Raw genomic sequence first — 24,868 nt, forward strand, 5'->3', positions numbered from 1 at the left:
ACTTGGGAGACTCAATACATCAAGTAGATGTTCTGTTGCCAGAATGGACCCAAAGGTGATTCTTGAGGGAAATGCTGACTCAACTCCAGGAATTTCTGACCTTGCCTTTAGGTATTGGGGGGATGCCCATATTGCTTAGATCAAAATCTGTGATCATCTTCTTAATCTACAGATTAGGGATTAACCTTATTTTATAAACTTTTATGTGATTGGTTGTTTATTACCTGTGGGCCCATATTTAAGCAACAACTGAGAATAGTAACATGATAGGTCATCTTTAGAGAACAGAGAGCCTCAAAAGGTCAGCTCTCCTCATCTTCCAGTTTCCAGCTTAGATAATTAATATTTATGGAAGAGGACTCAAAAAATATGTCTCCCCTTTTTCAGCCACTCTTAATTCTTTTCTTCTATCAAGTTGAGTATCTTTCAAAGGCCTATACTGCCTCAGTCCATCACAGAATTCCTATGACTGAGTTGGATTCTTAATATTATGCCTCTAAGTTATAGTTTCTATGAGAATTAAGATTTTAAGAAGTATGGTCAAAGACATTGTCTAATAAAATCTTCTTTATAAAATATCCCTGGGAATCAGTTTTGGGATAGCTCTGCTTTGCCCTGGAACCTGGTATGCTGGGCATAATGAAAACTATGTATCTGATTATGTCTTCTTTTTCCCCTTGGCTACTAGGAAGCACACACACACACAAAGTACATGTATACATATGGAAACAAACAAGTTTTTAATGTTCGTTCTTTAATTCCAATTCCCTCTTGAATTTGTTTTATATTATTTCTTGTTTATATAAATGATACAATGTGATCTTTTAAAAATTTCCTAAATTACCTCATAATTCCCCCACAGATGTTCCCTCTTCCTTTTGTGTGTTTCTAATTTGCCTACAAATTGGATTCTGTCTAGCAACCAATGTAACTAAAGTGAGAAAAACATTGACAGCTTTTAATACTCTATATACAGAGTAAGAATTAAATCACCAGTGCTGAATGCAACTGTGGTAAACATTCCTTCCCTGCAAATTCTCTGAGGCTTGAGAATACCCAGGCTAATTGGTCCTGGAAATAATTGGAACACAGCTGGATTTTTGTGTTGCAAATAGTTATGCTTTCAGATGCAGGACTGGGCAGTGGTAACTTCTTCAGGTATAATAGCCTAGAAAAAGGACTGTTAGGAGAAAGAATTAACCTTACTAAGGGCCCACCTGGTGCTAGAGTATATTAGTTTTTTGCTACTGTCAGTGATATGCTAGAGGTGGCTCTTACCCATTCACAAGAACTAACTATTAAAATTTCAAGAGTTTTGTGAGCCAGCTGATGTTATGTTGATTAAGCTAAACCATGGTATGAGTACTTATACCATGTAAACTGGCAAATGCCACAAGCCAGCCCCTACATCCCCAGAGAGCTGGTTGTGAGACATTTACCAGTCCATTACCACTTGTCTGGCTTATCACTTACAACTAGCAAGGAGATAGGCATTTCTGTCCTCATTTTATAAATGAGGAAACAGACCAAAAAAAAAAAAAAAATCTGTAGGCTTTAGGGAGAAGTTACAATGGTGAAAAAAAAAATTCTGTAACAGAAACTGCCAATGCAGGAATAGGTACAGATACAGTGCTAACTCTAAGGGCTATATTCAGATGAGAAAGGTCCTATTCGGAGGAAAGCAATGAGCTAGCTAATCTAAGAAGATTGCCAAATTGAGGTTCAGAAGGCTGTGAGGAGAACAATTTCAGTGAGGGACTAAGAGACCAAACAAAAAGGGGAGCACAGTCTCCTCCACCCCTTCCAACTCCACAGCTCCCTACCTAGGTTGGAGGAATCACATTCAAAGGCAAGAAATTTCACTACCACCATCTTCAAGTAGAAAGGGTTTGCTCAAGCTTGAAGACAAGAATTGGACCGTTTCTCAGGAGGTGAAGCTTTCAGAAAAATTAAAAAGTCAAAACACAATGGCCTATTTCTTTTCTTCAGATGTACTTTGTACCGTGACTGGAATGAAAAGTGCCCTTGGCTGTCCCCAGCAGCCCTAGCCACCTCCCTCCCTTCTGTGGCCCCCTCTTTTATCTTCTAGCACTTAGATCCAAGGCAAGGGCATTGGCCTAAAAAAGTCCAATATGGGCTGCCAATGCCAGCTCAGCTATAGGGCATCCAGGAGAGGTTCTAGTTTGTTCTGAATTTAGGTTTGGAGCTAACTTATCACCAGGTATTACTCTGCCAGGCATTGTCCTGGCATGTTATTTCCCTCAGAAACCTTGAGGGGAGGAGGAACTGTGGTCTGTGCCGTAGTTAAGGTAAGCCTGGATCCACTGCCCATTGTTGTTTTCCCAGTGATCATGGGAATGAAGAGCTCATATAATTTGCATGTGGCAAAACCAGAATTTAAAGCTGGTATGTTTCCTACAGGGCCTGTTCTCTATGCAGGGAGCTCTTTCTGTGACATTGGGCTGAGCCAGGAAGACTTGGGAGAAACTCTCCTGCTGGGGTTCCATAGGAGAGTTAAACACCTCCCTTCTCACATGCTGCTCTGTTTTCTGTGAAGGCAGACAAAAGTCCTTGCTTCTATGCATGATATCTTAAGTAATTAATGAGATAATGCATATACAGTATATAGTCAATAACTGGCTCTTCATTGATGGTAGCTAATTTTGCAGCATACTACTGAACTACAATTATAATAATGCTTTGTCTGTAGGACCAAAATATGAAATTTGAATTATGAGCAGATTAAGGGGCACCTCTTCTACCTCTGCTCAAATATTTTACCTTATTCTAGAGTAATTAAGAAGGAATCAGAGCTGGGATTCAAATAGTCCCCCAGCTGTTCAAAATGTAATGCAAATGATGCTATCTTCATTTCCTTGAGATTTCTTGAGTTTCTACTTCAGTTTATAGAGGAAAGCCTTTAACCAAGACATTTGCCTCTCCTCCTGCCTCCTGCTGACATTAAGAAGCCAACAATGGCGGATCCCAATGGGTGTGCCTCCCTGACAGCCAGCCCCTTCTTCTGGCCTAGAGATTCCTGGTTTTACCCATGTAGAAGAAAGCAATATGTGTAGGAAAGGGATGAACAATTATTAGTTTAAACCAAACGTGGTAGTCCATTCCCCTTTATCACAGATTGATTTAGAAGTGTGTATTTAACTAAATTCTGGCCAATGGCATCTGAAAAGACATTTGTTGGCACTTCTGCAAAATTGGACAGAAATGTATACAAGAGAAACTTCCTTCTTTTTTTTTTTTTCATGAAAAAATCAGTGAAGCAGTAGCTTCCATGTTAGCACCACAAAAAAGGCCAACGAGATAATGGAAAAGCTGATCCCAAGTCCTGACATTGCTAAACCAAAGAATTAACCCTGGATTATCTATCTCAAGGCTTATTATATGAGAGAAAAATAAATCTGATTATTTAAACCCTTTGTAGGCATATACTCTATAACTTGTAACTCAAATCATCTACCCAATATACCTTATTATTTTACAAACTTACCCCAAAATCCCCATGAGGTGGTGGCAAGAAAATCCCATTGAAGGAACACTGGGAGTAAGGGCAGTAACTGGTGTTGAAGAGTTCAAGGATGCTTCGCTGGCATTGCCGATAGTTTCCAGTGCCCTGGATTTGAAACTGACTGAATGGATGAATCATTGCAAATCTCCTGGTGCAGGGGCTACTGTAGAGGTCACTTACATTCATTACTGTCTCATATCCAGGGTGAAAGCATGGGTCCCTGAGGATTCCATCTGTACCCTGAATGGAAAAATCATTTGAAAAAATCATGTGCAAATGCATTGGGTACAAAAAGCACCACTCTGACTCCATTAATTTGTAGGAATTTTATAATATCATAGCTCTGGCATCAGTATGCCCTAGACATGCCTTTTCCTTGGGAATAGTCATATTTATATAATAGGCAACAGAAATGGTATCAGATGTAAATGAACTTTCGCTATTCATAGAAAGCTAATGGAGTTCAAGCTGGCAGAAATGCCGTTAGTTTGGAATGTTCCCTGGCACTTAGCACAAATGAAATACATAGGTCAGAAGCAGATTCATAAGGAAAACTCTCAAGGCCCTCAAAGTCTGAGCCTGGGGTAGTTCTCAAGGAAGAGTCTGCCTGTATCCTGTCCCCACCTCCAAGCAAAAAATAAGAAGCTCTAGGAGTTGAAAGTACCTTAGATCATTTAACCCAGGAGTATCAAAATGATTTTTAACCCACAACCCAATATGTACAAGAGAAGGAGGCTGCTGTAGATAAAAGGCTTAGTGGAGCCTTGGGGTTCAGTAGGTGTCTCTCAATATCGCCTACTCCAATGGGAGCCACCTATTAACAGTGCTTCCAAGAACCAGAGCAAGAGCTTTGGCGGAGAGCAGAGAACTGGTTGTCCTTTCAGTGGAGAAAGGGAACAGCTGGATGTGACATCCTTGCTCGTGTGTGTTTGTCAGGGTGTGCCTGATACTCACATGATTTTGAGTATGTTTAACTTTTCTTTAAAAAAAAAAAAAAACAACTTTTCTTGTCTTCAGAAGACAGAAAGCATCTGGAGACAAGACACGAAGTGTTGATGGATAAACTCTGTTTTCCCTCAGTGTTTTCCTTCTCCCCTACAGGTTCTTTCTAAAAATGCTGTTTTGTGCAGTTTGTAGGAAATGGAGACTAAAAAGTGCTAAAAAGCTTATAAATTACACACCTCTCCAAACAATACTCTAGCATAAAATTTTCACTGTCAAGCCCACAGGGGTGAGAAATTATTTGCAAGACAGGATTTGAGTTGTGTCCTTGGAGACAGTGCAGTAAACAAACAGGAGGTGATGTCTGGATGGGACGATTGACAGGGGTTGACTACATGGAGTTAGATATCCTGCTTGAAAAGCTTTGGAAAGGACAGTAACCAAGTTCAGACCAATTACTGAAGTAGAAAGAGAACAACAGGATGTGGGGGCTGGTGGCCCAGATGTGGGGAGGGTGGGTCTGGATTCAGTTATACTTGCCCGAATGTCCTTGGCCAGTTTCTGCCTGAGTGCTTGATCCTTCCCATAGCACAAGAAGCTGTGCGTGTACACGCTGTAGTCCCTGCCATAGAGGCGAAAGTGCAGAGCATTTCTTGGAGACTCAATATTCTTGTTTTGGGGTACAAAAGTGATTTGTGTAGAGGCTCCCCCAAGGTCTAAAGCCCCGAAGGTTTCCTGAGCACCGTTTTCATCTGGCCTCAGGTAGAGCCAATTCAATTTCTGAAAGAGAGTACAGTCACCAGTGGCAGCAGTCTCTAGACCCCTGTTTCACACTCTATCTTAGACTTGGGGACTTCCTGAAGGTGAAGGAAAGGGGGCATAAAGTGACACTAAGCTCACTGGACACTCCTGAGTCTGCATCACACCAACAGTGAGAAAAGAGGGGCTTTGACGATAGAGCTCAGGCTGCAGCAACATAGAAGTGGCATAGCCAGTGTTTATGAACAAGGAGTCTGGGCAGAAGAGATGCAAGTACAAATCTCCACTCATTTGTTCCTTAGCCATGTGATCCTGAGCAGAATAATTCCCTTCTTTAGGTATCAATTTGAGACTTGTAAATGAGAAAATTCCTCATGTAGTTGTTCTGAAGATGAAATCAGACAGTATATGAAAAGTGCTTAGCACAGCACAAGACACATAGCACTAGGCAAATATTAGCTATTATTTTTAGTGATATATTTTTAATTTCCTCTATGTCTCTCTATGGTAAAGATATGATTTCCTTATTCTCCAATAGGAAAAATCCTTGTAATAAAATTCACCAGAATACCTCTGGTGACCCTCTGGCGGGCATAAGTTAATTTGTCCATTCATGCAGCATTCGTTCTAGCTACAGATCCAAAACTGCCTGAGACAGCAATGGCACTGACCCCCAGGGAGTCGCCTCCCTGGGTGCTACAAGATAATCACCTGAATGAATTTGCCCAGCAGATAGTTGATAGTAATCCAGCCATAGGCACCTTCTTCTTGGCCAGTGATGATTCTGGCACCCTGGAAGTCAAAGTGGTAGTTGCTGAGGCTTTTTGTCACTGCAGCTAAGACCTTGTCTGCCAGCTGTGCATCTTCTATCCTGCACAAAGGAAGAGTTGAGTTTACCAGTTTTGTTTGAATGATTACAAGTATTCATTTCAGTCACAGCTTCCAGCAGTTCTCCTAGAAAGCAAATCATAACTCACTGGAATAAACAGAGATGGAGATGCCCCCACATGGCTGTCTGAGGAGCTCTGCTTTTGGGTGAGGCCGAACTAGCCTTTGGCCACCCTCTCCAAATCCAAATCCTTCCAGTCCCTACATAGGCTGCTCTTCCTAAAATACCATTTTTGTTTTTGCTCCCTGACTCCAAAATATTATCAAAGTAATTTTCATTTTTGTAGTGGTTGTGGATGGATATTATTTAATCACCACACCTAGAGATGATGAATGCTACATTAGCCATCACTGGATGGCTTCCAGCTGGTTCCAGAGTCATGCTCTGCTTGAAGTTTTTAATTATAGCTGTAGTAGACATCAGGTGGCAAATGTCCTGGGACAGATACCCAACCTCCGCTGGGGTCAGACTGGGAAAATGTCTTCCTCATATTGTACCTCAGTTCTTGGGTCTGTCTGAGATGTTGAGACCTAGAGGAATGTTCCGGGTTTGTCATAATGACAATGGGGTGCAACTGCTTCCAAGATCTAGGCTACACAACACTGAGAGCCTCTAGGTCAGAGAATGCCATCTTCCAACCAGTACTGAATCCTCTCACTACTCATCTGAATAGCTTCACACCCTACCCCTGGCTGCCTTATCCCCAGTTTTCTTTCCCCACCCCCCCAATCCACTTGTCTCCCAGTGTCACCATTTGTGTACCATCCTGTAATGGCTTCCCATAATCTCTCAGATGAACACCAAATTCCCACTGTGGTCCAGAAGGCAGTCTGCGAGCCAGACCCTGTCTCTTCGGAATTCCACTCAGAATCCTGGCTCTACCACATACCAAGCATGTGATCTTTGAGCGACTTACTCAACATTTGTAAGCCACAGCTTCTGTATCTGGTTAAGAATAGTTAATAATGCCTCTTCATAAGAATTATGATGACTAAATTAAAGGACAGTGCTAACAACATAGTAAGGACACAACAATATAAGCTGCTTTATTCTTATTCTTATTATTTTACTATATGCATCCTATGTTCTGTCTATGCAGAACTATTTATAGTCTTCTGAATATACCCTGGTCTCTCACTCATCCCTGCCTTTGCACAAATATTAGAACACAAGCTTCTGGAAGACAGGGACTTTGTCCTCCTCACTTCTCTATCCCCAGCACTCAGAACAGTGTCTGCCATATAAGAGGTGCTGAAGAAACATAGGTAATGGAATGCATGACATCTTCTCTGCCTCTAACATGCTTTTCCCCTGCCCTCCAATCATCCTTTATGACTCAGCTCATGTGTTCCCTCTTCCCATTCTGGACAGGGCCAAGTATCCTCCCATAGCAGCTCTGAGCACTCTTCTGTTAAAGAACTGATAACCTGTATCAAAACTCTGATCTCCTTGAGTTCATGTCCTAGAACAGAGTAAGCAGCAAATACAAGCTGAATGAATGAATGAACAAATAATGGACACAGGTACTAAGTGGTGACCAATGAAGATGTACTAATTGTGATTATCTGTGTCTTGGAACATCTGTGGGTCTCCTCTGGTCTTTCTCTTCCCAGATAATGGATGGCTACATTGGTAGCCTCAAATCCCGGAGTACATAGACTCAACATTTCTCTTTGGGCCTCTACCCCCCTTAAATTCTCTGCGGGGAGATGGGCAAGAGGACTTTTTTCTTTTTTTTTTTCTTTCTTTCTTTTCTTTTTTTTTTTTTTTTTTACATATGTAAACTCCCACCATTACACACACTAAGAGTTTCAGAGTTTTACGCACTTACTGAGATTTTCTTTCTGAAATGTTGACATTTAGGAGGTTTAGAATTTGGAGTATTAGGGAAGTGTGGTGCTGTCCCTTAACTTCAGAGGCTCTTGCACTACCCAGCCTAACCCCCAGACACTCGTCTTCACATGCTGCTATACCTGAGCAACCGCATGCCTGCCGTAGCTCCCAGGTAAACAGGGGTCTCTTCATGTTGGGACTTTGGAATCACCTGACTGGCTCTTATCATGCATTCAGTCAGATAAATGTCTATTTCACTTAATTTGTGAGCATATCTTGAGATTCCAGGACCTAAGAAAAGATGCAGAAGCAGATGACAATCTTTTTTAAAAGTACAGGACACACCTTGACAACATTAGAGCAAAATACTGTTGTTTTCTGAGAAAATCAAAGAAGACAGTTTCTTGATGTGATGTATATTAGGCTGCTGTACTTAAGAGGGTAACTCTCTGAACCTGACTTTGGTAGGATCTAGTTTCAGACCTTAGGCTGGGTCTGTCCACTGTTCAATAACTTTGCCGCTGGATGGCGCAATTTTCACATTCAATTGCATAACCTCCCTAACAGGTTCTCTCACGTTTAAAATAAAAATTTTAATTTAAAAAACTTAATGGGGATCTTATAGATAGCTACCCTCTACATCTGCTTTTTGACGTTTCTTGTACAAAATTGTAACTAACAACAATAATTCCTAGAAGACATAAAACGAGAAATAAGACACTTAGAACAAAAATTGAAATAATCACCAGGCACACGGGCTTGTACTAAAAAAGACAGGAACTGCTGCTAACTAATTGTGTGATCATGGCCAGTCCCCTAAAATTTCTGAAGCGGAGTTTCTTCCTTTCTTAGAATAAACAGGTGTAGAATCCGTGACTGCTTAGCAGTTTTTCCACTCTGAAAATCATTTCCCCAGTGACACTGTTTTCCTAGTTTCAGAGCAAAACTAACTGTTGCTAAGAAGAAGATTAGAGCCAAGATTCCTTAAGCTTTTTGAAGTTATGCTTAACAATTTCAACTCACTTTAAAATAAACATCTACACTCTAGTGAAGATTGCGTTAAAGATAATTGTCCAGGTATGTTATCCATATCTTTCACAGGCTTTTAAAAAGCCTGTTTATTTAACAGTAATGAAAGATAAGCTCTAAGTTATCAGCTACTTGTTTTGATTAAAAATTCTGGGCTTGAAGAACTGGTGGCTTTCCACTCACCTTTCATCTAAATATTTGATCAGAGAACTCTCTCTTTTGAGAGGGGAAAAAAATCCTGTAATTACTAGGCCAGACATACCTGGGATAAGTCTCAGAAAAATGATAGCTGCTAAATTTAAAAAATACCAACACTTTTTTAAAAAATGGAAGGCAGCGAATTAAATAGAAGGCAATAAAATGAAGGGGGCATCTGGGTGGCTCAGTGGTTAAGTGTCTGCCTTCGGCTCAGGTAGTGATCCCAGGATCCTGGGATCGAGTCTCTCATCGGGCTCCCCACAGGGAGCCTGCTTCTCCCTCTGCCTATGTCTCTGCCTCCCTCTCTCTGTGTCTGTCATGAATAAATAAATAAAATCTTTTTAAAAAGCCAATGAAATGAGGGATTTAGGCTTTAAGAAATGCTCAGCATACTGTCTCAGATTGGATGGCACCAATATCTGAGGATATTTGGCTATTGCATAAAATGACTTGCTCTCTTGGAAACACCTCCTCTCTACTGCTTTCTTGACAAACTTTGAAAATTGGGGGACCCCACAGGCCATCAAAGTAAGTTAGATTACCTGGCTAAAAATAAATAGTGGGTCCCTGCCTCAAAAGGCCAAGAGAGATAAGATAAAGGTCAGAGAGAGGATGGTGCAGTGCGGTAACAGTTGGTGCATGCTGGAGTGTTGAGTAGAGGGAGTGGAAGGAACTGAACTGACTCTAACCTGTTCTGTGACCTTAGAAAAAACTAGGAAAAAAAATATCAATGTGTAATGTGTTTCAGCAATGCAGGGAGCCTTGAGTGCAGTAAAGAGACCTAACTCTTGATCTGGTTCTGTTGCTACTTGTAAGTCACTAGTCTTCCATGGTTTTGCTTCCTCTGGATTTAAATGATCCACGAGGTCCTTTTCCCAGCCCTAGGAATCTATGATTTGGCCTTCCCTACCGATATGAAAGCTAAAGGCTGGGGCACCTGGTTGGCTCAGTGGTTGAGGGTCTGCCTTTGGCTCAGGGCATGATCCTGGGGTACTGGGATTGAGTCCCATGTCAGGCTTCCCACAGGGAGCCTGCTTCTTCCTCTGCCTATGTCTCTGCCTTTCTCTGTGTCTCTCATGAATAAATAAATAAAATCTTTAAAAAAAAAAAAGGAAAGAAAGAAAGCCAAAGGCTTTTGAAAATTTCTTCCAAGCTGTAGCTTAGAGGACACAAAGACTAAGAGCAACAATTCTTTGGACCAACAGCATCAATATCACCTGGCAACTTGTCAGCAATGCAAATTCTAGGGCCTGTCCCAGACCTACTGTATCAGAAACTCTGGGGGGTGGGGTCCAGCATCTGTGTTTTAACAAACCATCCAGGTGGCTCTGCTGCAGATTCAAATTTGAGAACCACTAGAGAAGTCATGAGTTCAAGGTTGGACAGATCTCCATTTGAACCCCAGTTCCATCACTTCCTAGATCAAGCAACCTTAACAAATGGCATAACCTCTCTTTACATCAGTGCCCTCATTTAAAAAAAAAAAAAAAGGAATAGTAATACATATCTCCAAGGGAGACCATGAAGAAGAAATCATGCATTTTCAGTACTTGGTGCATGGCATACAGAAGTTTCCTATTATTCAACAATTTCTAGGTTTGTTTCTTCTTCAAGGGCTCCATTATTCAGGACTGATTTCAATATAATTTGTATAATGACAATAAAATAACAACAGCAGCTGCTCCACTATGCTCTTCACCAAACTTCCTTTATCTCCTGTACTTTATCTCTTGTGTTCCGCTCACTTGCCATACATGCTGTCATGTATGCTCTCCCACCCCACTGTCTCCCTCCCCTTTTCCTTCATCTTACCTTTCAGCTTGCACTCTTCTATCTGATTCACCACCCCAGTGTCATTCTCCTTTTCTGCTGGCCACTTATAGATGTACAAACTTGTGTGAGAAGAGCCTGCATCCAGCACAATCCCATACTGAGGGTAAAATAAATCAAGAATTCATCAGGATTACATGATGCTTCTCCATACTCAGCTTGCAACAGAAAGGAAACATAAGTATTTTAATTCAAGAGGAACATGAGGAGCAGAAAGGGGTTGCCTGCTGCCGCCCTGATCACAAGAACTACCATGACACCAATTCCCCTAGAATAGTGGCTTTTAGTGCTGGTTGCACATTAGAAATATCCAAGCCTTACCCATGGTGGGGCCTCAGCCTCAGACTGATTAGAAGCTTCCCAGGTGATTCTAATGGGTAGCCAAGAACCAGAACCATATGCTAAGGCAGCTGAGATATCATGGAGGGACTAGAAAGCCATCAGTCCAGCAGTTCCCAAGCTTGTGTGCGCACTGGAATCATGTCCAAATCACCTGGAGAGCCTCAAAAGCTAGTGATCTCTGTGTTCTACTCCCAGATATGTGATTTAATTGGTCTGGTATGTGGCCTGGGCTTTGGAAGGGAGACATGGAAAATACTAAGGATGCTCGCTTTTTCATTATGAATATAACTATACATTGTATTCAATAAATTTTAAAAGATATGTATTTTTGTGTTTTGGGCTCTTGTAACTGAGGGTAGATGAAAGTAAGGATAAAGGAAAAAAGAAGGTGTGAAGAAAGAGGGGGAAAGACAGCATGAGAAAGCACCAGGTGGTCAGGGGGGAAAGGGGAAAGAGCAAAGTCCCCACATCACGTTTCTTGAGAACATTAAATGTAATGGGCAGGTGTTGCACAAAGCTCTTTCATGAGCGTTATCTGACTTACCCCTCAGAATAGTGCTATAGGGTAGGTACTCTGTTTGTCCCTGCTATATAAGTGAGAAACTAAAGTTCAAAGAGGTTAAGTAATTTACTCAAGATACACAGCTTATAGGTGACAGAGCCTGGATTTGGATCAGAGTCAGATCCAAGACCTTATGCTCCATATACAGAGAAACAGGAGCAAGGGCAGAGCAACAGTTCTCTCTGTTTTTGTTTTTGTTTTTGTATATTTTTTTAATTGAGTTTTGATTTGCCAACATATAGTAAAATGCCCAGTGCTCATCCAGTCAAGTGCCCCCTCAGTGCCCGTCACCCAGTCACCCCATCCCCCCGCTCACCTCCCCTTCCACTACCCCCTCAGAACAACAGTTCTTAAAGACTTTCACTGAGGGGTAACTACACCAAAGTGCACACATTTTAGGTGTGCATCCCAGTGCATTTTTGCATATGTGCATATCCATATATACCACACCACCAAGATCAAGATTGAAAACGTTTTCTACTCCTCAGAAGGCTTCCCAGTGCCCCCTCAGTCAGTTTCTCCTGAGGGTAACCATTGTCTTGATTTCTAGTACCACAGGTGACTTCTGCCTATCTTTGAGCTGCAATAAAGGGACTTGCACCATGTGCCTCCTTTATGTCTAGCTTCTTTTGCTCTACATTGTCTTTTAGATGCATCCAGTCTGTGTGTAGCTATAGTTCATCCCTTTTCATTGCTGTAGAATATTTCCTATTTCATTGCATGCACTGCATTTCTATCCATTCTACTGTTGTTAGACAGTTGAGTTTTTTCCAGTTTGGGACTATTGGGAATATATCTGCCAGGAACAATCTTGCACATGTCATTTTGTGGATACAAGCTCTCATTTCTTTTGGGTATTTACCTGGGAGTAGACTGCCAAGTGCCCTTTTTGATCATTTTATGTTCATCTTTGGTTACATCCCTAAGTTTAATCAGGAAAAATGCCAAGGTTAAATAACAATGTCTGCCATGGGCTTGTAAGGACAGCCTGATGGTACTGGTCTGTGCTTTTATTTATCATCCCTATACCAGAGAGAAACATGGAGGAAAGTAAATGGGGAAGCAGAAGGAAGAGAAAAAGGAGGCACTTCTAAAATGTGAGCCAACCGCACTGACCACACTTTGCTGCTGTGGACCTTGAAGTGCAGTCTGCCTCTTGATAGTGCTTAACTCCGCAGTTGTTTTATATATGTCCTCCCATACTGTCTTATCACCTGGTAAGAACCTAAGACTTCCAGGGAGGAATGAGGACAAGAATGAGAATTCAAGAGACCTCCCTAGATCACTGGGAACAGCTAAAATCTGAGTCTGCTGAGGTGTCAAGCTTTATTCTGTTTTTCCAGATTAGCAGGGAGCACCAGTGATGCAGCAGTGGGCAGGTCCTTGAAGCTCCATAACCTCCAGTGCTCTCAGCTTAGTTACACACAGCAGGACTCCCTATGGCAATGAGCATTCATTATGCCCTTAAAAAGACAAAGGCCTGTATTCGTGGCAAGAAAGCAAGCTGGATAGACTCCTCTACAAGCAGGCTTGCAGTGAGAGGAAACCAAGAACTGACTTAGGTAGTGACTATCGCAGACCCATTGAAGAATGCCTGGGGTCTGGGGCCTTTGGAACTGTGAGCAGCCTCCCAATGTGGAGAGAGGTGCTCAGGGGTTAGACAGCAGAAAATTCTGCTGTTCCCTAGAAGGGTCTATGAATTCTTCCTGCCAGAAAGTGTTCCAACCACAGCAGCATATGATAAAAACTGAGGCGGCAGCAGCAAGCAGCCCTTATCTGGAATCAGGACATTCTATTCTGTCTTTGTTGACATGACAGTTATTCTTTCAGCAGAGAAAAGGAATCAGCCTTGCCTCTATCATTGTGTTTCTAGAAGGCCTTACACAGTAAGGTGGTTGAGAAATTAAAATTTTCACTACATTTGGTTTATCAAGTGTTTGAGGGGGAGGCAGTGTATACTGTAACATGGGAATTGAGGACATTCTACCTTGTGTATACAGCAGACTGGAATGCTAACCTGCTGAATTTGCCAAATATTTTTTGTCTTTGGAAATGGTTTGCAGCTTGAGAGACAGATAAAAGCTTGATGGTGTGAAAATTCTGTTTGAGTTTTTGGAAGTTTGCCTTTCATTATTACAAAACTGTCAGTGTATTTACTCATTTTCATAGTTGGCCATCTTAGAGCTAGAAGTCCATTGCATGTAATCTTCTTATTTGATAGCTGAGAACCCGTGTCCAGTCCAGCTCAAGGACTTACCTAACAAGTACAGATAGTGAAGGGCTTTGAAGACCCATCTAGAGCCTATGTAGTCACCATCTTTTGTTCTTTTTCACCACATCAGCATTTTTCGATGCATGTTCCACAAAGCACTAAGCTTGTAAGGATCTAGGCAAATAAATCTTCCCAGAAGTTTGGGGAAGGCTGAGTGTTCTCTCTGTCTCCTGGCCTCACAAACCAACTAGGTAGTGAATGCTTCAGAGATTTTTTTTTTTTTAATGATTTTTGAGTTTTTTTTTTAATTTTTTTATTTATTTATGATAGTCACACAGAGAGAGAGAGAGAGAGAGAGAGAGAGAGAGAGAGAGAGAAGCAGGCTCCATGCACCGGGAGCCTGACGTGGGATTCGATCCTGGATCTCCAGGATCGCGCCCTGGGCCAAAGGCAGACGCCAAACCGCTGCGCCACCCAGGGATCCCGCTTCAGAGATTTTGGCAGTGGAGAATTCACCTAACTTTGTTTGAGCCAGCATTCCCCAGACTCTGTGATAAGAGAATTATGTTTAAAATAAAAATCTCTACCCAACAGAAATGTTTTGACAAATGCTGTGCCTTGCACCATGCTATCACTCCTATCCAGTGTTTCTCTATAGTTCATATTTAAAGTACTTCTAAGAGTCCTGTGAGTACATTCTTCATATTAAAGAAAAATCAAAGATTTGTGTGGTGACAAAGAGATAGGACATTCCCCTAACATTATTTCAATATTACTTTCTGTTTTAAGAGTACTAAAGGTTTACTACTAAATGGCATCTAGAAAATGAAGAGGAAACAGGGAAAAAGACATTTAAGATCCTACCAACTAGACATCACTGTTACTTTGCTTTATCTCTTTCCAGTCTTTCCTAAATACATAAATTTTTATATGGCTGCAATCTTAACTGTGCATACAACTTTATCTTAAGCTAGTTTCTGGTCATGCACATGATATTAGCAATCATAACTGATCTTCATAAGCTATGTTGAGTAAACAAAGGCAGTGTTCCAGAAAAAGGAACAGTAAAAATGACTTTGCTTGGTTCATGAAGACACCAGTGTAGAGCCTTTGGTGTAGACCTGGAGATGCGGGTGGCAACAGACCCAGAGTTCACAGAGGCTGGAGGTCAAGGGGAGGTGGGCCAAAACCCTCCTTAGGATGGAATTCTATCTGCACAAATGTTATAGGTCTGGGTGTCTGAGTAAATCTCCCTAGATGTAGAAAGAACTAGAAAACTTGAGTGTCAGATGATCTGCTTCTATTCCTGGCTCTGCAGAAGTGGGATATTCAACCCTTTAAGTCTTCTCATTCAGAAAACACCCACCCTGACACCGGTCAGCTCTCAGTTCCCTATAAGCCATGTAGCTTCTGTTCCAAGGCCTTTTCCCAGAATGCCCTTCACCTGAGACCCCAGCCTTCTCTGACTTTCTCAGATTTGATTCTACCCTCCTCATCCATGGCTCAGAGTACCCATATTTTTGCTCTAAAGACAAGCACTTACCATGATACATAACTACATGTCTATGTAGCTATTTGAATAACCTTCCCCATAAGGATGTGAGCTGCCTTATTAGGGCAGGTCTGTTTTGCTTACCATGGTATATCCAGCATCCACCACAGTATATCCTACCATAGGTTAGACACAAAGAAGGAATTCAACAGACAATTGTTGAATCAAATGAGTGAATGGGGGGGTGGGGCAGGTAGAATTGTATGGTTCCTGAACTCCTTCCAGTCCTGAGAGAACTTAATATTCATTGTCTAATATAAAGTAGTGCCATTGATATTGAGTTCCACCATCACCCAAAAAAAACTCCATAAGTCAGTAAGATAATTAACTTCTATTGGTTGTTTCAGACATATTGGTTCTTCAGAATCTTTTTAAAAAGTCCCTGTAGCTTTAACTCTACTTTTAGCAACATCATCAGTCCATCCATGAGTCTGTTTGAATAAACAAAGCTAATACTTTCAAATTTAACTCTAGTACTCTATAAACAAATCAGGTCTCCATTAGCTACAGCAATGCTGGCAAGGCCTGTAAACAATTAAAGACCATTTTCTGCTTTTCTTTTTTCTCTAATTGGAATTACTAGACATTCAATACAAACCACAGTTATATTGCTATTTGTTTAATTGTGGTAAAATACACCAAACATTAATTTACCATTTTAAGTGTACAGTTAAGTGTACAGTTCAGTGGCATTAAGTACATTCACACTTTGTGCAACTATCACCACCATCCATCTCCAGCTATTGTGGGGTTTGTTTATTTATTTATTTATTTATTTGTTTGTTTGTTTTGTTTTTTTCTTTTGTGTGTATATGTGTGTTTTTAAAGATTTCTTTATTCCAGAGAGAAAAAGTACAAGTGGGAGGGGCAGAAGAAGAGAGAGAGAGAATCTCAAGTAGACTCTGCACTGAGTGCAGAGCCCATTGCAGGGCTCAATCCCACAACCCTAAGATGACAACCCTGAGCTGAAACCAAGAGTCACCCATTTAACTGACTGTGCCACCCAGGTGCCCCTCCAGGTATTGTTTTTTAAACAAGACAACATTAAAATCCAGTGAAGTAAAAATAATGTAGATATTTTCTGGGAGTATTTGAGGTTGTAAATTGGGAGCAAGTCCTTCCAAACTCTCTATGAAAAGATACAATCACAAATGCTTAACGAAGAATAGCACTTTAGTTCCTTGTGAAAAAGCAGATGTTTGGGGATAGGTCATCACCTTTTAGCAGCAGCTGGAAATCCTGGGAGCACCAGCTCAATTAGCTTAACACATTAGCAGCAAAGGGCCTTCCCTAGAACTCATCTCCCTCAAAGCAGTGTGGACAGCTAGTCTCCACTGATGGCTTCTGATGTGCTGGACACTCTGATAAGTGAGTCACTGGTATCATTCCTTATAATCCTCACAACCACCTCCATTGGACATATGAGGAAGCTGAGGAATAGAGAGAGAGATTTACTTGCCCAAGTCTCACAGCAGAAAGTAGCAGATTTGGGACTGAAATCAAAACCATCTGGTCCCTGAGCCAGCAGGCATTCCACAGAAGTGGCAGTTGTTAATAAAGCCATATGATTTGGTATTGGGTCAGTCTGGTACATTCAAGAGAACCCTGTGGGGATGTGTGTGTGCCAGAATGTGGAATGTTTGTGCTAAAAGGAATATCTGACAATTCACTAAATGCCAGTCTTCACTAGTGACCAGGAAATTAAGGAAGTGATGAACTGAGCAGATCTGAAAGCTACCTCCCCACCCAGTTCCACTGGACAAAGGCACTTTCCCAGGGGGCACTTAGGTACTGCTAAATGACTCTTCAGTTCATTAAGGCCTATTTTTTTAAAACTGGCCATTCTATATCTACAGGACAGTGGTTTCCAGGCTTTAATGGCATGAGAATGTTCCAGGATGCCTGTTCAATATGTAGATTCTCAGATCCTGCAATCTGGAGGTTCAAACCAGGTAGGGTCTGGTGGTAAGAATAGGGAACCCTGGTCTCCCAGGGGATTTGGAGGCAGGGGCCTGCCTCTTATACTGACAAATCCTGCCATAAGACTTGCCCTTCAACATGCTCTTCACATCCAAGGAAGAAGCAGTTTTACCTGTTCAAGATGTTACCCTAGTCATTGACTCAGCAGCAAACTTCTATGAGGCAACCAGCCAAGTCTGATTACTGGTTGTAATTTAACATTTATTTTGTGATTATTTGATTAGTGATTATCTTTTCCACTACACTATTAGCCCCATGAAGGTAAGGACTTTGCCAGTTTTGCTCATTGCTACATACCTAGGACCTAAAATAAGAGTAGATGGTCAATGACTATTTGTTAAGTGAATAAGTTGAGTAAATGAATAATAAAATGTACACAAAGACAAATGAAACCCCGGCACTGCCCTCAATATGCTTACCACCTTGGTAACTGGACAAGTAAACAACACGTCACTCCAATAAGGAGTTCTTGTGTTTTGCTAGATGTGGCCTGGGCATGAGGCCACCACTGCCCCAGCAAGGCTGAACCCAAACTGGATTAGGTAGGAGGATTACAGGATTGGATCATCAAGATGAGAGGGCTGACATGGGCTGGGTTAGACAAGGGTGAATTAGATAGGAAGAACTGGAGATAAAATGGCAATTTGTGACCAGACAGGCTGCAAAGATGATAACATATGAGCTATCAATCACTGATTGTCCACAGTGGGCCAGGACTCCTGCTCTGCACTTCACATTTGCATTTATTTATCCCACTTAATTTTTTTTAAAGATTTTTTAATTTATTTATTCATAGAGATGCAGAGAGAGAGAGGCAGAGACACAGGCAGAGGGAGAAGCAGGCTCCATGCAGAGAGCCCGACGTGGGACTCGATCCAGGGTCTCCAGGATCACGCCCCAGGCTGCAGGCAGCGCTAAGCCGCTGTGCCACCGGGGCTGCCCCCCACTTAATTCTTGCAGTAATCTATGAGATACTGAGCCTTGAGCAAGAGAACCTCAAAGGCCCTCATTTTGCTTATCTATAAGATGAGGATAATCTTTTATTCCTCACAGTATTCCTAGAAAGAAAAAATGTAAATGATTTCTAAACTGCAAGCACTATATTTGAATGATAGAATTCCTCAGGATTTGGTCCTTGCCCTCTTCTTGCTTTTTACCCCCTTCCTATAATCTCATCCTTTTCTAGGGCTTCAATACATCAGTGGCATCAGAGACGTATCTTTAGACATGTTCTGTCCAATAAGGTAGCCACTAGCTACATGTGGCTATTGAGCACTTGAAATGTTAGCTGCAGTTGACCCTTGAACAACACAGGTTTGAATTCTGGATTCTTTTCAATAAATGCAGTAGAGTATTATAAATGTATTTTCTATTCTTATGATTTTCTTAACATTTTTTTCTGTAGTTCACTTTATTGTAAGAATAAAGTATAAAACACATATATAAAATATGTGTGAATCAACTGTTTGTGTTATTGCTAAGCCTTCTGGTCAATAGTAGGCAATTAGGTTTTGAGGGAGTCAAAAGTTATACATGGATTTTTGACTATGTGGCATGAGGTGGCACTCCTAATCTCCATGTTGTTAAAGGAGTCTGAATGAGATGTGATTTAAGTTAAACATCATATTGGAGGGGCACCTGGGTGGCTCAGTTGGTCAACCTTCTACCTTCAGCTCAGATCATGATCCCAGGGTCCTGGGATTGAGCCCTGCTTTAAAATGCTAGTTGGGTTCCCTGCTCAGCAGGGAGCCTGCTTCTCCTTCTCCTGCTCCCCCTGCTTGTGCTCTCTTTCTCTGTCTTTCTCTGTGTCAAATAAATAAATAAATAAATAAATAAATAAATAAATAAAATATCTTTAAAAAAAGAAGAAAAAAATCACACTGAAATTTGAATTTCCAAAATAATGGAAAATACTTTATTAATAATTATTTTGATGAAATGTTGACATATTTGAGATGTAATGAATTACACTAAAATATTATTAAATTAATTTCAACCTTCTACTTTTTAAAAATGTGGCCCCTGGAAAAATTAAAATATGGCTTGCATTATATTTCTAATGTGCACTGTAGGTCTATACCTCTTCTATGAGGTCCAGATCTGATTATCCAACTGCTGCTTTGACATTTCTCCTTGGATGTCCAGTACCTCAAAAATAAAAAATTTTTCTTCAAAAATTTAATTCAAGACCTCCTTCTAAACTATATCTGTTCTTATCTCCCACCCTCTACTTCACTGCAGCCAGAGTGATCTTTTCAAAACACAAATCTGATCAAGTTACTGTCTTCTTATTGCTCTTAAGATTAAAATTAAAATCCTCAATCTGACTTGCAAGACCCTGACGAAACCACCTCCCTCACCATCTTTATCTGTGAGATTCTTGGACTTGCTTTCCTTTTTCCTGGAATATTCTCTACCCTTCTCTACCTCAGCTAACTTCAAGTTTTACTATAAATGTCATTTCTTTCAGAGAAGACTGCCCTGGCTCCCAACTTTCAGTTGGTGGCATTCATGACAACTATAATTAATAATTTGGGTCATCTATTAAATGTGTTTCCTTCTCCAGATAGTAAGCTCAATCATATCCTGTAGCCCAGTGCCTAATATAGATACTTAATATTTGTTTTTTTAAATAATAAATTTATTTTTTATTGGTGTTCAATTTACCAACATAGAGAATAACACCCAGTGCTCATCTCGTCAAGTGCCCCCTCAGTGAATATTTAATTGTTGATTCATGAATCTGTGAACAAATGAACAGATGAATGAAGTATGGTCATGAAGAGATGATGTTATATGTTTTTATTTATTTTAATTCAATATAGTTACATGCAATGTTATATTGGTGTCAGGTGTACAACATAGTGATTCCACAATCTATACATTACTCAGTGTGCATCATGGTAAGTATACTCTTAATCCCCTTCAGCTATTTCACTTATCCTCCTACCCCCAGCTGCCCTCTGGTAACCATAGTTTGTTCTCTATAGTTGGGTCTGTTTTTAGGTTTGTCTCTCTTTTTTTGCTTGTTTTGTTTCTTAGATTCCACATATGAGTGAAAACATGGTATTTGTCTTTCTGACTTATTTCACTTAGCATTATTTCGTCTAGCTCCATCCATGTTGTTGCAAATGGCAAGATTTCATTCTTTTTATGGCTGAATAATATTCCATTGTGTATATATACCATATCTTCTTTATCCATTCATCTATCAATGGACTCTTGGGCTGCTTCCATAATTCGGTTATTGTAAATAATGCTGCAACAAAAGCAGGGATACATATATATTTTTGAATTAATGTTTTAGTATTCTTTGGGTAAATACCCAGAAGTAGAATTACCAGATCATACGGTAGTTCTATTTTTAACTTTTTGAGGAAGCTCCATATTGTTTTCTGAAGTGGCTGCACCAGTTTGCATTTCCACTAACAGTGCACAACAGGTCCTTTTTCTCCACATCCTCACCAACACTTGTTGTTTCTTGTGTTTTTGATTCTAACCATTCTGACAGGTGTGAGGTGAAATCTCACCGTGGTTCTGATTTGCATTTCCCTGATGATGAGTCATGCTGAACATCTTTTCATGTGTCTGTTGGCAATCTGTATGTGTTCTTTGGGATATTTCTGGTCATGTCTTTTGCTCATTTTTTATTTGGATTATTTGTTTTTTTGTGTTGTGCTGTATAAGTTCATTATATATTTTGAATAGTAACCCTTTATTGGATATATCATTTGAAAATAAATTTGAAAGACACTCAGTAGGTTGTCTTTTAGTTTTGTTGATTATTTCCTTTGCTGTGCAGATTTTTGTTTTGCTGAAGTCCCAGTAGATTATTTTTGCTTTTGTTTCCCTTGCCTCAGGAGATGTATCTAGAAAAATGTTGCTACAGCTGACATCAAAGAAATTACTGTCTTTGCTCTTCTATGATTTTTACAGTTGCAGGTCTCACATTTAGGTCCTTAATCCATTTTGAATTTATTTTTGTGGATGGCATAAGAAAGTAGTCCAGTTTCATTCCATTGCATACAGCTGTTCAGTTTTCCCAACACCATTTGTTGAAGAGACTGTCTTTTTCCCATTGCACATTCTTGCTTCCTTTGTCAAAGATTGACCATATATTTGTGGGCTTGTTTCTAGGCTCTTGATTCTGTTCTATTGATCTGTGTCTATTTTTGTGCCAGTACCATATTGTTTATAGTAGTACTACAGCTTTGTAGTACATCTTGAAGTCTGGGATTGTGATATCTCTAGCTTTGTTATTTTTCAAGACTGCCCTGGCTATTCAGAGTCTTTTGTGGATCCATACACATTTTAGGATTGTTCATTGCAGTTTTGGAAAAATGCTCTTGGTATTTTGATAGGGATTGCATTAAATCCATAGATTGCTTTGGGTAGTACAGACATTTTAACAATATTGGTTTTTTCCAATCCATGAGGTTGGAATAGCTTTCATTTGTTTATGTTACCTTCAATTTCTTTCATCAATGTTTTATAGTTTTCAGAGTTCAAGTCTTTCACCTCCTTGGGTAAGTTTATTCCTAGGCATTTTATTCTTTTTTGGTGCAATTGTAAATGAGATTGTTTATTTTATTTTTCAAGATTTTATTTATTTGAAAGAGAGAGAGAACGAGTGACCGACCACCAGCAGGGGGGAGGGACAGAGAGAAAGAAGGTGAAGGGCTCAATCCCAGGACCCCAGAATCATGATCTGAGCTGAAGGCTGGCACTTACCCACTGAGCCACCCACATGCCCCATGGGATTGTTTTCTTACATTCTTGTTCTGTCACTTCATTACAGATGTATAGTGTACAGATATGCAATGGATTTCTAGATATTGATTTTGTATCCTCTGATCTTACTAAATTCATTTATCAGTTTTTTGGTGGAGTCTTTAGGGTTTTCTATATATAATATCATGCTATATACATGCAGGTTTTCCTTTTTCCTTACCAATCTGGATGCCATTTATTTTTTTTCTCTGATTGCTGTGGCCAGGACTTCCAGTACTATGTTGAATATAAGTGGTAAGAGTGGACATTTTTGTCTTGTTCTTAATGTAAGAGGAAAAGCTTTCAGTTTTTCACCATTATGATGTTACCTGTAGGGTTTTTTTATATATAGTCTTTGTTATGTTGACATATATTTCCTCTAAACCTACTTTATTGAAAGTTTTTATCATGAATGGATTTTGAACTTTGTCAAATGAATGCTTTTTCTTCATTATTGAGATGATCATATGGTTTTTATCCTTTCTCTTCTTTATATGATGTATCATGTTGATTGATTTGCAAATACTGAACCACCCCTGCATCCCAAGAATAAAATCCCACTTGATAGTGGTGAATGATTTTTTTAATGTATTGTTGGATTTGGTTTGCTAATATTGTGTTGAGGATTTTGCATCTACTGTTCATCAGAGATATTGGCTTATAGCTCTCTCTCTCTCTCTCTCTCTCTCTCTTTTGTAGTGTCTTTATCTGGCTTTGGTATCAGGGTAATGCTGACCTCATAGAATGAAACTGGAAGTTTTCCTTCCTCTCCTATTTTTTGAAATAGTTCAAGAAGGATAGGTATTAGCTCTTCTTCAAATGTTTAGTAGAATTCACGAAGGAAACTGTCTGGTCCTGGATTTTTGTTTGTTGGGAGGAGTTTTTTGATTACTGATTCAATTTCATTGCTGATAATAGGTTTACTCTTTTTCTATTTCTTCCTGGCTGAGATTTGAGAGGTTATACGTTTCTAGGAGTTTGTCCATGTCTTCTGTTGTCTAGCTTGTTGGCATATAATTTTTCATAATAGTCTCTTATAATCCTTTGTATTTCTGTGGTATTGGTTGTTATTTCTTCTCATTCAAATCTAATTTTGTTTATTTGAGTCACATCTCTTTGTTTTTAATGAGCCTGATCAAAGGTTTATCTTTTGAAAGAACCAGCTCTTGGTTTTATTGATCTATTCTATTGTCTTTTTAGTTTCTATTCATTTATTTCTCCTCTCATCTTTATTATTTCCTTCCTTCTACTGGTTTTGGGTTTTGTTTGTTCTTCTTCTAGCTCCTTTAGGTATAAGTGTAGGTTGTTTATTTAAGATTTTTTCTTGCTTCTTGAGGTAGGCCTGCATTGCTATGAACTTCCCTCTTTGAACAGCTTTGCTGCATCCCAAAGATTTTGGACCATTAGGTTTTCATTTGAATTTGTCTATAAGGGTTTTTTTTTTTATTTCCTCTTTCATTTCTTGGCTGACCTGTTCATTGTTTAGTAGCATGTTATTTCATGTCCATGCTCTTTCCAGATTTTTGCTTGTGGTTGATTTCTAGTTTCAGTGTTGTAGTTGGAAAAGTGCATGGTATGACTTCAATGTTTTTTAATTTGTGAGATTTGTTTTGTGGCCTAATATGTGATCTATCCTAGAGAATGTTTCATGTGCACTTGAGAAGAAGATGCATTCTGCTGTTTTAGGGTGGAATGTTGTGAATATATCTGTTAGATTATTCTGGTCCAATGTGTCATTCAAAGTCACTGTTTCCTTGTTGATTTTCAGTTTGGATGATCTATCCATTGATGTAAATGGAGTGTAAAGTCCCCTACTATTATTATATTACTATTGATTACTTCCTTTATGTTTGTTATTAGTTTTATGTATTTGCGTGCATAAATATCTTCTTGTTGGATTGTTCCCTTAATGATTATATAGCGTCCTTCTTTGTCTCGTTTCAGTCTTTATTTTAAAGGCCATTGTGTACAAGTATAACTATTGCTAGCCCAGCTTTCTTTTCACTTCCATTTGCATGATAAATGTTTTTCCATCCCCTCACTTTCAATCTGCATATGTCTTTAGGTCTGAAATGAGTCTCTTGTAGACAGCATATAGGTGGGTCTTCCTTTTTATCCATTTCGTCACTCTATGTCTTTTGATTGTAGCATTTACTTATTTACATTCAAACTAATTATTGTTAGATACATACTTTTGCTATTTTGTTATTTGCTTTATGGTTGTTTTTATAGTTCTTCTTTGTTCTTCTTTTCTCTATTTTCTCTCACGGTTTCCTGGCTTTCTTTAGTGGTATATTTGGATTCATTTCTCTTTTTTTTCTGCATATTAATTACTGGTTTTTGATTTGTGGTTACCATTACCTTTATATATAACATCTTATGCATACAGCAGTTGATGTTAAATTGATGGTTTCTTAAGTTTGAAGCCATGCTTTAATCTTTCTCCC

General features: G+C 39.7%; 1 protein-coding gene across 16 annotated transcripts in view; it reads right to left on the bottom strand.

Moving 5' to 3' along the window:
• ENTPD1 (ectonucleoside triphosphate diphosphohydrolase 1) overlaps positions 1 to 24,868 on the bottom strand; it is a 132,192-nt gene that overhangs the window by 17,261 nt on the left and 90,063 nt on the right. For 11 of the 16 annotated variants that reach the window (XM_072805951.1, XM_072805945.1, XM_072805946.1 and 8 more), the window contains 5 exons: positions 10,986 to 11,103; positions 8,087 to 8,237; positions 5,936 to 6,095; positions 5,006 to 5,245; positions 3,506 to 3,763 (listed from right to left, as the gene is read on the bottom strand). In XM_072805951.1, coding sequence (XP_072662052.1) covers positions 3,506 to 3,763; positions 5,006 to 5,245; positions 5,936 to 6,095; positions 8,087 to 8,237; positions 10,986 to 11,103 — 927 coding nt within the window. Of the gene's footprint in view, positions 1 to 3,505; positions 3,764 to 5,005; positions 5,246 to 5,935; positions 6,096 to 8,086; positions 8,238 to 10,985; positions 11,104 to 19,731; positions 19,800 to 24,868 lie in introns of all 16 variants that reach the window. The other 5 variants (XM_072805955.1, XM_072805956.1, XM_072805957.1 and 2 more) reach the window with 3 other exon arrangements.

The sequence above is a fragment of the Canis lupus genome, chromosome 29, assembly GCF_048164855.1.
Source record: "Canis lupus baileyi chromosome 29, mCanLup2.hap1, whole genome shotgun sequence".
Lineage (NCBI taxonomy): Eukaryota > Metazoa > Chordata > Mammalia > Carnivora > Canidae > Canis > Canis lupus.